General features: G+C 42.6%; 1 protein-coding gene across 5 annotated transcripts in view; it reads left to right on the forward strand.

Annotated features, from left to right (window-relative positions):
- Positions 1–1,682: 1,682 nt before the first annotated feature.
- Positions 1,683–12,493, forward strand: part of mettl22 (methyltransferase 22, Kin17 lysine) — a 27,368-nt gene continuing 16,557 nt past the window's right edge. Inside the window, exons 1-3 of one of the 5 annotated variants that reach the window (XM_026187683.1) lie at positions 1,683–1,713; positions 5,350–5,502; positions 6,050–6,224. In XM_026187683.1, coding sequence (XP_026043468.1) covers positions 5,397–5,502; positions 6,050–6,224 — 281 coding nt within the window. In that variant the 5' untranslated portion in view covers positions 1,683–1,713; positions 5,350–5,396. The other 4 variants (XM_026187682.1, XM_026187685.1, XM_026187684.1 and 1 more) reach the window with 4 other exon arrangements.

The following is a 12,493-nucleotide window of genomic DNA, read 5'->3' on the forward strand; positions in this document are numbered from 1 at the left end:
TACTTCACAGCAAAATATGCAGCAGCCTGCAACAAGTGCTTTAAGCTGATACTGTGATACTGTGCAAAGGAGGTAACACCTCAAATCCGATGAAACACCTGGCGACGCATAGCGCTTTTTTTTAAAAGCCGAAAAATGCGCCGTATTTGATAGCTTGCTGCGAGACCTCACACCGAGCACATCTACTGCGGGTGTGGTGCCTGTTATCGGACCCGGAGTTAGCAACATCCCCCAAAAACCTGAAGAGGAGAGTCCTGGTCCCTAGCCCTGCCAGTGTAGCAGAAAGGATGACGGATGATGATGCAGCAGCAACCGTTCTTCTCTGCGTGAGTAGCTTAATGTTGTTCGTGTATAATTTACGTTGAGTAGGCTAACCACGTTATTACATTAATGCATGTAAGGTGAACTAGCAAACATCATCATAGCTACATGCGGCTGTCTTCTTGTTTGATGGCAGATACTCCCGTCACCCTGGCCAAAAAGGCTAAAATGACCAAAGAAAAAGTGGAAAACAGCTAAACATGAGAGGTTCTTGGACAGAGTTTGTGTTTTTTCCATTGTTTAAGCACTGCTTCCAGCCAAGAGTGATACCATATATGCCCTATAGCTGCAGAAAAGGCTAACATTGTTATCTTTTTACAAAAAAAAACAGCTGAACATGAGAGGTTTTTGGACCAATTTTGTGTTCTCCATTCTTTAAGCACCGGTTTGAGCACCGTTTAAGCACCGGCACCGTCTCAAAAGTACCGGTTTGGCACCGGTATCGGATAAAACCTAAACGATACCCATCCCTACCTCTGATCCTTGAATCTCCCCTGGAACTTGATGTAAAAACAAGAAGCTGTATTTGCTTTGGAGTACAAAAAGTTGCTCCTTTTAATGAAATGCTAAGAAAAACATTAGAAATATGCTGTCTTTGAATTATCTTTAAGCTACGACTGAATTCTTCTGAAGACAAGTTAGACACAACATATAAAAGCCCTTAAACAGGAAAACTGCTAGAAGACAAATTACTTCATTCATGCAATCTAACATTCGATCATTTGGTAGTTAGTGCTGACCTATATGTGTAACCTTCCCGTCCATGTGTATGCTTCATTTTGTTTCCACTGGATTCCTGAACTTATTCCTCGGTGATGACATGAATTGAAACGGTGACGTCTGCAGTAAAGTGTGAGTCCAATTAAAGCTTAATAAATAATTTGGTCACATAGACACGCTTGCTCTGTCTCTGACACACTCACTGTAACAGGGCAGCCCTTAGCAGCTGGAAACACAGTGAGACAGACCAAGGCAAGTGTAGTGGAACAAAGTATTTATTTGCTATATGGCTCTCCTTAAAACAATTAACTTGTCGAGCTTCTTCACAGCACAAAAAATCCCCTAATGACAACTGGCAGCCTTACATATGTTCAGCTGTCACAGACTTAACCATTATTCCACTCTCAGGTAAATTCTTAAATCCCAACCTTCCACCACAGTATACAATATATTAATTAGAATAAATAAATACATCTTCACATTTACATATTAATAAATATTTCACACTTTAATGTTACACAAAACCCAATATTATAAAAACCCAGAAACCCAAGCACAAAAAGATTCACCACACTCTCTTTACCCATGGTCTCTCCCGGAACCTTTAAATGGTGTCTGGACCCCCGGGGAAACATTTGCCCAAACACCTTGAAGAGGACACAGGCAAGAAAGGTGAGTAATCATTAACTTACAAACACTTATTTGCACCACTTTTATCCCTAGATTTCACACACACATTTGCATTAGTTTTCCTTATTGGTAAACCTTAATCACAATCACCATTCTTCTCTCCTGACAGACAACCACCACATTCCTTGACGAGGAGCAGCTGTGCAGGATCTGAAACAAGGCCACCAACTGATTTTAAAATTCCCAATAAATAGTCAATAAATATTTAAACTTCTTGTGTGCAAATCCATGCTTAAAGTGCAATGCTCATAAAGTGCTTGATAAGGTGCTTTTAATAAAGTGAAAGGTGTGCTCTAAAGTGCTATACAGACAATACAATATAAATAAATGCAGTAAGGGAGTCCTCTTCCTTACACTCACACAAAAACACTTATAGCTACTGTGCCAGCTCTTCTACTGATTAAAGAGTCGCATTGCCTTTTAGATTGTTGTTTCTTTTTTGTTTTGTATATATCCCTTAGGTTGCTTCAGCAGTTGGTTCTAATAATTTAAAGCCAGCTTGTTATTATTGTGCCTTTGTTTAAAGAGAGGGAGCGACACACTGAGAGCAGGTCTGCAGTAGGGTTGCCAACTCCCTGAAAAATAAATAAGGGACACCTCGTGGCCAGGGCCGGGCGACCCAGTTGTCTTCACCCTTCCCAGTGTGGTGAATTTTCTAGCTCTTTTTTTTGTGTGTGAAATTATTTTTTTAACCATTTGACTTGAATTTGATTTAAGTAGATGCATATTCTATTCTTTGTGATATGAACACATGTGAAACAAATGATCATTTAGCCATTTATTTTTAGCTCAAAATGACAACATTAACACAATAAAACAGGTCTCTTTCTTAAACAGAAGCCTGTCATGCTTAACTTTTGAGAACATAAGTAAATCTTTCTTTAAAAGAACTCTGTCCTGCTTAACTTAAAATAATAGAAAACAATAGAAAGAAAAATATTCTTGTAACAGTGCACATATAGTGCATTTAGTACAATTGGCTTCAGTTGAGGTATTATTTCAGCTTTTCTAATCAGCTGCTCCTGTTTGTAAACCCGCTTGTTCCCATGATTACGCATCATAACTCATCATCATTATTCATCTATGTATTACTTTTATGTATTAGTCATCTATTTGTTGTAATCATCTATCCTTGTAGTTGTTTATTACACAAAATAAATTATATTATCACACTTCTGGCCACATAGCGCTGATATTCACTGCACATGCCCATATTAACTTTTTCCAGCCAGGTGTTTTCCTTTTCCCATTCTTCCCTTTCTCTGAGGGGAACAAACATTGCTGCTCTAATGCTGGGCTCACACTGTGCGGTTTTTGGCCCATTTTGAGCCGATTTTTGAGTGATCGGACCGATTTTGGCCTTCATCGTGCGTCGTGGGGTATACGTGGGGTAACGAGAAGTGATTAACACCTCACGACCAGCTCCCGATCATCAATCGCTCGTGAGGGCGGAGCAGACGGAGCAGCACGGCTGTGCAGCGTGTGATCTGGACACAAGCGATGGAGGCACAACTTGTAGAACTTTGGAAAGCTCATCCGAGCCTTTTCGATGTGGCATCACAAAATTATCACGACCACAACAACCGTGAAAATAGTTGGATCTACACTGCTGCTAAATCACAGCTGCCTGATCATGTTTTTCATTAGCAATTTAGCAAAGTTGATGGTGGTGTGTCTGTGTGAGTGAAAGACAGACAGAGAGGGAGAGCGACAGATTTTCTGTTATAACCTTCATGTTATGGAGGCACAGTGTGAGCACTCAGGTCGCATCAGAGCATCGGGCGGTATAGTGTGAGAGTACATCGTGACATACGAACGTCTAACCCCTGCGAGTCAATCGTGCAGTTTGAGCAGGAGCTGAATAACGTGACTGAAAAAATCGCACAGTGTATGTCCAGCTTTAGGTGTACTGTCGTCCGAGACTTGCACCGCAGTGTCGGCGTTTGTTCCCCTGTTGGCCATGCTTCTTGTTGTGGTCATCTGTTGTCTTCCGGTATTTTCTCCGCAAGCGACCTTTCCTCGACCAATGAGATGAGCGGTAATCTGAATTGTCATAAGTGTGCTGTCAGCTCATTGGTCACAAAGCAGGAGAGGGGCTGGGAATTATGTTTTCAAACAAAGCGTTAATTCCATTAACATTTATAGACTACTTTTGATTCTCACTGTATTACGGGACAAAGTGCGTCCCTTATTAGCTCAATACGGGACGTGTACTTTTGTTTCGAAATACGGGACGATTCCGTATTTTAAGGGACGGTTGGCAACCCTAGTCTGCAGAGATCTGAGCAAGAACAAACGCCAACGACTGAGTGACAGGGACTCTGTGTGTGTGTGTGAATCATAGCAAACACTGAAAGGCATTTCTTGGACGCAGTAATGAGTTTTGTTTGCTACAAAATAATTTCCCCCTCAAAATGCAACATTTGTTCTTGCAACAATTATTTTACACGCACAAACAGAAACGACAGTATAGAAACAGCAGATGGCGCTGCAGGCGCGGGGGAGGGTTTCCATCCGGGTCAACTGTCGTGGCCGTTTAGCACAGCGTCGCTGCTGGTGAGTTAACGTCACCCCTCCCCATTTTTAAAAAAATAAATAAAGTAAATGTATTTTAGATGTGCCGTGTCCAGACAGCAGGGATCCAGTTCTCGGGTTGAGCTCGCCTCTCAACAGCTGCTGTACGTGACGTCCTAATGTTATGCCCGTTTGTAGTCATCGGCAGGCCTCTTCATCACGTTTCTTTACGTGATCTCCATCTTTCCCAGTGTGACCGTGGGCAGCGTGGCCTGGTCCCCTCCACCTCAGCAGTCATGTGCCGCTGCTGGATGACGTATAAGCGTTAATGCTGTCAATGCAAAGCATTAAGTTTGAACCTCAGTCTCTCTGGTTCTGTTCACTCTGTGAGAAAGCTGCCTGTCAGTAGTGTCCACCCTCGGCTGCCGTGAGCATGCCAGCTACATTTGATTAGGTTTGAACGGCTGCTGTGGGGCTCGGCTCAGTGTTGCCAACTCCTCCGTAAGGAAAATCGCCATTGGCTGTCCAAAAAGTCGCTACTAGTCGCTAAATGACGTCATCACCTAATTTGTATAATTGGTCATGCTAATGTATTTGTAACCTACGCTGTTGGAGAGAGAAATAACATCGTGGAAGAGACAAAGTGAGTAAAAAACGTCCTAAATGCAGTTAGAATTTATTTAGAACTACAAATTAAATTTCTTTTAGCAATTATTGTTTTTTAATGCCACAATTCCAACCCTGATCCTCTATCCGGGTTTGGACCGGCAAAAGTGACATCATTTGCAGTTCGGACTCACAGATGTGAACATCTCCTGCAGCGGGGGGAGGACTATCCTCCGCCCGTGAGCGCTTTAGCACGGGTGAGGTGCCCACGGCAGCACCCGCTGCTTGTTGAGAGTAAGAGCAACACGCCCTTTCACATCAAAAAGTCGTCATAAATAAGTCTCCAAGAACACCAGAAAAAGTCGCCAGATTTGTCGCTAGTCGCTTTTTGGAAAAAAAAGTCGCTAAGTTGGCAACACTGGCTCGGCTCAGTTTCCCTGTCCGAGTTAACCAGAGCCTGTTAACCCTGCTTTGTCTCTAAACTCGCGCTTCTTTCAGGTGAGCAGGTGACTGATCTTCAGTTCCAGCATTAGATTTGATCATCCATGCAGGAAATCAGTTTCCATCATGAGACTGTGCTGTCAGATGTTCACATGCTCCGTCCCGGTGGACGCCACCTTATGACACACCTCAACAACGTTGGTCAACCTGGTGTGTATAATGATGTCACTGTCACAGCGTCATAATAATGAAGCTGTAGGTTGTTGTGACTAAGAATACGTTTCCTGTTAAACTTTGTTTTTGTTCTCCCAGAAGTTTCAGCTCATTCTGATTTTTTATAATTAGTGAAAAACAATCACAAAAAGAAAACATGACAACTATTATGAAAGTGTTTGGAGTGATTTTAGTCAAACTGCCAGTCCTCAGTGGCAGTTCACTGTTCATTGTGCTTTATTTTTGCTGCTGTGTACAGAATCCGTTGTCCACAACGTGACAATGACCAAATCAGTGTTTTTAATATAATTACAGTATGTACATGTTTTAAATGACAAAAAGGTAAAGCATTACTCACTTGTTTGTGACATTTTTGTACTTGGTAATTGATCGAAGCTGCTAAGATGAAGACCTGAGCGAAATAAAATGTCAAAATTGTCATTTGAAAATTCAAATTCCAAACATGTCAAAATGCAAATCATCTGATTGTTAAACTTGTACTGAATATGTGTTTTTTCAGTATGTATACTTGTGTACTTTTCAGTCTTCATGTCTAGGTTTGTGATCCTGGCAGAAAGATGTGACGAGCCAGGGAGTGACTTAAAACATGAAAGTGAAACCAGCCAAACAGTCAAACAAGCCACTGAAGAACCTGATGGAGAGGACAGAAAAGTAGAGTCGCTCTTGGATTTCGATGGAGACCTTGACATAATACATCGGTATGCAAAAACATTTTCTCAGTCAACTATTAAAAGCTGCTGGTTTGCTTGGGAAGGGTGTCATACAGGTTAAGACCATCCATATACTATTTCAACCTCTTCAGATCGTTTGTTTTATTAATGTGTTCATTATCATTGTGTAGAGTGCAGAAAATGTTACAAACCTAGTAGAGCAACTTCATCTTTACCTTAGAAATCGGTGTGCAGCGACAGATTCATAAGTTGTGTGGAAGAACACAAAACATTAAATTAATTAAATAAACATTAAATAATCAAACATTAAACTCAAACTCCGACCCATCTGCATATTACTGCTCAACTTGCTGCGTGGACTCGGTGGTGCTCCGGGGCATTGTCACTGTGGGCCCTGAATTCACTTTGTTGGGTTATGTGGAATGGGGGTGACTGCTGAGCCGGTTGTTTGCTGGCTTTCTCCTTCCAGGGATAGTCTTCTACCTCCTGACCCTCCCTATCCCCACTGTCTCATACAACACATCACTCAACATGTAAAGTGTGAGTGAGGGGGGGTCGTGGGTTGCGTAGGTTGTAGCGTGTAGGGCCATTCACGTGGCTGTGCTGGCTGCACTGCGCACTAACCCGCCCCTCCTTTTTAATTGCTCCGTAGTCATTACAGTTCAGCACACAGACTGAACGAGTCACCTGGATAAGTGAGGAAACTTTTCTCCCACTGAAAACTTTGTCTGTCTTTTGTTTTAATCCATTCATCATCATCATCAAACCAGAATGTCTGTATTACATAACAAAGGGAGAGTATATGGTCTGCAGTTCCAACTGAAATGCACAGAATGAGCTGTGTTTTTCTTTTTTGCTTCAGAAGGGCTGTCCTGGTTGACACGCCTCTGCAATGTTGCGTGGAGATCAGGGGCAGTACCTGTGGACTGGCAGACCGGGGTGGTGGTCCCCATCTTTAAGAAGGGGGACCGGAGGGTGTGTTCCAACTACAGGGGGATCACACTCCTCAGCCTCCCTGGGAAAGTCTATGCCAGGGTGCTGGAAAGGAGAGTTCGTCCGCTAGTCGAACCTCGGATACAGGAGGAACAGTGCGGTTTTCGCGGAACACTGGGCCAGCTCTTTATCCTCTCGACGATACTTGAGGGTGCATGGGAGTTTGCCCAACCAGTCTACATGTGTTTTGTGGACTTGGAGAAGGCATTCGACCGTGTCCCTCGGGGTGTCCTGTGGGAGGTGTTGCGGCAGTATGGGGTGTCTGGCCCATTGCTACGGGCCATTCTATCCCTATACAACCGTTGCAAGAGCTTGGTTCGCATTGCCGGCAATAAGTCGGACTCGTTCCCGGTGGGTGATGGGCTCCACCAGGGCTGCCCTTTGTCTCCGGTTCTGTTCATAATTTTTATGGACAGGATTTCTAGGCGCAGCCAAGTGGCGGAGGGCTTTCGCTTTGGTGGCCTCAGAATCTCATCTCTGATTTTTGCAGATGATGTGGTTCTGTTGGCTTCATCGGGTGAGGGCCTCCAGCTCGCACTGGAACGGTTCGCAGCCGAGTGTGAAGCAGCGGGAATGAGGATCAGCACCTCCAAATCTGAGGCCATGGTTCTCAGCCGGAAAAGGGTGGAGTGCCCACTCCGGGTCGGGGATGAGTTCCTGCCCCAAGTGGAGGAGTTCAAGTATCTCGGGGTCTTGTTCGCGAGTGATGGGAGAAGGGAGCCGGAGATCGACAGACGGATTGGGGCTGCGGCTGCAGTAATGCGGACGCTGCACCGGTCCGTCGTGGTGAAGAGGGAGCTGAGTGTAAAAGCGAAGCTCTCAATTTACCGGTCGATCTACATCCCTACCCTCACCTATGGCCACGAGCTGTGGGTAGTGACCGAAAGAACGAGATCGCGGATACAAGCGGCAGAAATGAGCTTCCTCCGAAGGGTGGCTGGCCTCTCCCTTAGAGATAGGGTGAGAAGTTCGGCCATCCGGGAGGGGCTCAGAGTAGAGCCGCTGCTGCTCCACATCGAAAGGAGCCAGCTGAGGTGGTTCGGGCATCTGACAAGGATGTCCCCTGGGCGCCTCCTGGGTGAGGTGTTCCAGGCATGTCCCACCGGGAGGAGGCCCCGGGGCAGACCCAGGACACGCTGGAGAGATTATATCTCTCGGCTGGCCTGGGAACGCCTTGGTATTCCCCCGGATAAGCTGGAGGAGGTGGCTGGGGAGAGGGAGGTCTGGGCCTCTTTGCTTAGGCTGCTGCCCCCACGACCCGGCCCCGGATAAAGCGGATGAAGATGGATGGATGGATGGCTTCAGAAGGACATTTTAGATATATTGTTCAAACCGTGTCAGCTCAATTTTTATAAATTTGGTGTAAGATGATATTCCTGTTTTGCCTTTCAGGAAATAGTTTGTTGGTGAAACAGTTTCTTTAAAAAAAATTATTCTTAGATTTCTTGACATCCTTTGGATTGACACTGTAGGCCTAGATGTTGATTTGCTGTTATATTTTTGTTAGAAATGCAAATTATTTGTGTAGTGCGTCAGTGAAATATGATTTTGAAGGATTAAAAGTGTGTTTAGGAGAGTTGTTCATAATCTAATAATCACTAGCAACTATTAAAGCAGACCATATATTCTCTCAAACCACACTTTGCAGAACAAGGACCGACTCTTGAACATGATGTCCTTATTATTCCAGTTTATCTTCTGTGTGATGACAACTTGGAACACACAGTGGATTCCATCATACCAGTGTTTGTTTGTGGAAGTCTGCTGTGTTTGGTAGAACTTGGTGTTTTTAATAAAGACATTTCTGGGATCTCATTTCCCCCCCCAGTCTATCAAAGTAGTAGGCTTTGTTAAGAAAGAAGGGTCCAATCACACCATGCACTTCTAATGGTGTAGATTTTTACATACAACACACAAAAGTACACCCTGAGAGGTGTAGTGAATCCAGGTGTTTCAGTTGCTTCCATGGTGACAGGTGTATTAAATCAAGCACCGGGGCACGCAGACTGCTTCTACAAACATTCGTGAAAGAATAGATCACTCACAGGAGCTCAGTGAATTCTAGTGTGCTACCATAATAGGACGCTACCTGTGCAACAAGTCCAGTCAGGAAATTTCCTTGCTACTAAATGTTCTACAGTTAGCTGTTAGTGGTATTACAACAAATTCTTCATAAATGTTGGCCCTGAACTAGCAGCGGACATCCCGTGTCATAAAAATGAAAATATCAGTAATATAAAATCAAATCCCTTTTCACTGTTCCTCTCAGCTACAAATGAGCAAGAAGTAATAAATATCACATTAAAATGTAAAAGTTAGTCTTCAATGGATTATCATGACATAAATATGTCTGTAGTTAAACAGGTTATTCTGAATATTGCTAGTCCCTTAACATATATCTGTAATTTATCATTTCAGTCCGGTTGTTTTCCAAAAAAAATGAAAATTGCAAAAGTAATACCACTATATAAAAGTAATGACAAACACAGTTTTACCAATTATAGGCCTATTTCTCTACTGCCTCAATTCTCAAAAATTCTAGAAAAACTTTTTAATTCAAGATTAGAAAAATTCCTTGAAAAACATCAAATAATTAATGTTGGTCAGTATGGTTTCAGAACGCAAAGAACCACTTCAATGGCGATAATTGAGGCAGTAGAAGAAATTACTGATACACTGGATAAAAATAAATATGCAGTTGGTATTTTTGTTGATCTCAAAAAGGCCTTCAACACAATCAATCACTCAATTTTACTGGATAAATTGGAAAGATATGGTATTCGAGGGAAAGCTGGTAACTGGTTAAAAAGTTACCTAACGGGTCGGGAACAATATGTTAGCATAGGGCATTACCATTCAGAGAAACTTGGTATTACATGTGGTGTTCCCCAAGGGTCAGTGTTGGGACCAAAACTTTTCAATGTATACATAAATGATATTTTTGATGTTTCTCAAGTACTTAAACTCATACTGTTCGCAGATGACACCAACATATTTTTCAGTAGCGATGATTATACTGATCTTGTAATGACCGTAAACAGGGAGATAAAATTAATAAAAAAAAGGGATGGACATAAATAAATTATCATTAAATATAAATAAAACTAAAGCAATGTTTTTTGGTAATTTAAAATATAATATAGAATTACCAATTATCATTGAAGGTGTACCAATTGATAATGTGAGTGAAAACGAATTTTTGGGAGTTATAATTGATAACAAAATTTCATGGAAACCCCACGTCAGACACATAAAAACCAAAATTTCCAGAAGTCTCGCAGTTTTGAACAAAGTGAAACCATACCTTGATAAAGATGCACTTCGTACTCTGTACTGTACCCTGGTTCTTCCATATCTTACATATTGTGTGGAAGTGTGGGGAAACACATATAAAAATACAACTAATCCATTAGTCACAGTACAGAAACGAGCACTGCGTATTATTCACAAGGCTGGTTATCTAGATCATACTCACAAATTCTTTCTTCAGGCAAAGTTACTTAAATTCCAGGATCTGGTTAATTACAATACATCCATAATTTTGTATAAAGCTTTTACTAAACTTTTACCGGCAAATTTACAAACTAGATTTGAAATTCGAGAAAAGGTTTATAATGTGAGAGGCTTTGGAGAATTCAAATTACCCAGAACTCGAACAACCCGTAAAGGTTTTTGTGTGTCTGTATGTGTCTGTATTTTATGTCCAATATAGGTATTTGTTGTGCCTGAAAATGAACAAATAAATGAAATGAATAAATGAAATGAAAGTGGAAGCGATCCGAAACAACTGCATCTCAACCACGAAGTGGTAGGCTTCGTAATCAGAGAGCAGGGCAGTGGGTGCTTGGCCATATTTTGCTCTTGGTTTGCCAACTTGCCAGAATTTACCGCTTCAGACATCCAAACTTCATGTGGCGTTTAGATTAGCTCGAGAAAAATGTGTGGAGTGGGTTTCCATGGCTGAGCAGCTGCATCTAAGCATTACATCATAAAGTCCATAAAGATATGGATGAGTGAGTTTGGTGTGGAAGAGCTTGACTGGTCTGCACTGACCTGACCTGAACCTGATACAACACCTTTGGGATGAATTAGAGTGGAGACTGTGAGGCTGGCCTGCTTACCCAACATCAGTGCTTTGTAAGGAAGCTTACCAGAATAAAACCTTACCAGAGGAGTCGAGGCTGTTAAAGCTGCAAAGGTTGGTTTGACAAAATATTAAACCCTGTGGATTAAGGATGGGATTGGGTTGTTTGTGAAGGATCAGTGACACAGAATGTGGCAGCCACAAGGTTAAGTCTGGATGGCCTACAAGCACATGTTAAGTGAGAATTTTTTCCCAGCTGCTGCTACTGTTTGCAGGAAGGCCTGTTGGCTCCTGTTGGCCCTTTTTGTCCACTGTTGTCTGTCATGTTCAGTCGGTTCCCTCCCACGTGTCACCGCTGACACTGGAGCCTCTCCCAGCATACTTGGGTATCTACTGGCAGCAATATGACGTCAAACGCAAAACATTTCTTTGTCACTTTGGAATGAATCGGATCGCTGCAATGGTTTTCAGAGTGAAGGACTTACATCTGATGCAATCTTGGAAAAACAAAGCAAACCAAAACTAAATTGCAGGATCCACTTTATCCTGAAAAATAAAAAAAATGTTGCTTTCTGGTGAAACTTGTGCCAATATGGTGTGGGGGCCACTTGGGAACTTCAGGTGGCATGCGTAGCTGCATTCACTGCTTCTTGCTTTAAAGGCTTACTGATGCTCACATGGTCTGAAATCAGACGTAGGAGTCACCTCGACCTTTCATTTCCCCCACATCAGATTTACTGGCTGCCCACAATTACTCCAGGATATCCCAGTTCTGGAGAGTCTGGTGTCAACTGGCAGTAATATTTTCTGTCAGACGGGTCCTAAACACCTCATTGCAATGTTTTACCCCTGGAATGTCAGTTTCTTCCCAGTGTCTGTATCGTTGCACTAATTTTAGCCATGGCCCCGATTGCTTTGTTCAGTTTTGGAAAGAGAAACATGTATTCTATGAAAACAGTTTTGTCCAGTCAGAATTAGGATGGATGGAAACTTGAGGCGACTGTTGTTGTGATTTGGTGCTATATAAACACAATGAGTTGAGTAGAATTACCCTGGCTGCACAGTTTCCTGCATCTCTGTACCATTTTTATCAAACCCCACTCATCAGCTCCCTCGGACCCTTGTGCTGTAAGATGTAGTGAGTTTGTTTCTATGTGATCAGATGTGTCTGTGTGTCGCTGTGCAAGCTTCACCAGTTCATCACAAACAGGAAACTCAG

Source organism: Astatotilapia calliptera, chromosome 12, assembly GCF_900246225.1.
Source record: "Astatotilapia calliptera chromosome 12, fAstCal1.2, whole genome shotgun sequence".
Taxonomy (NCBI): domain Eukaryota; kingdom Metazoa; phylum Chordata; class Actinopteri; order Cichliformes; family Cichlidae; genus Astatotilapia; species Astatotilapia calliptera.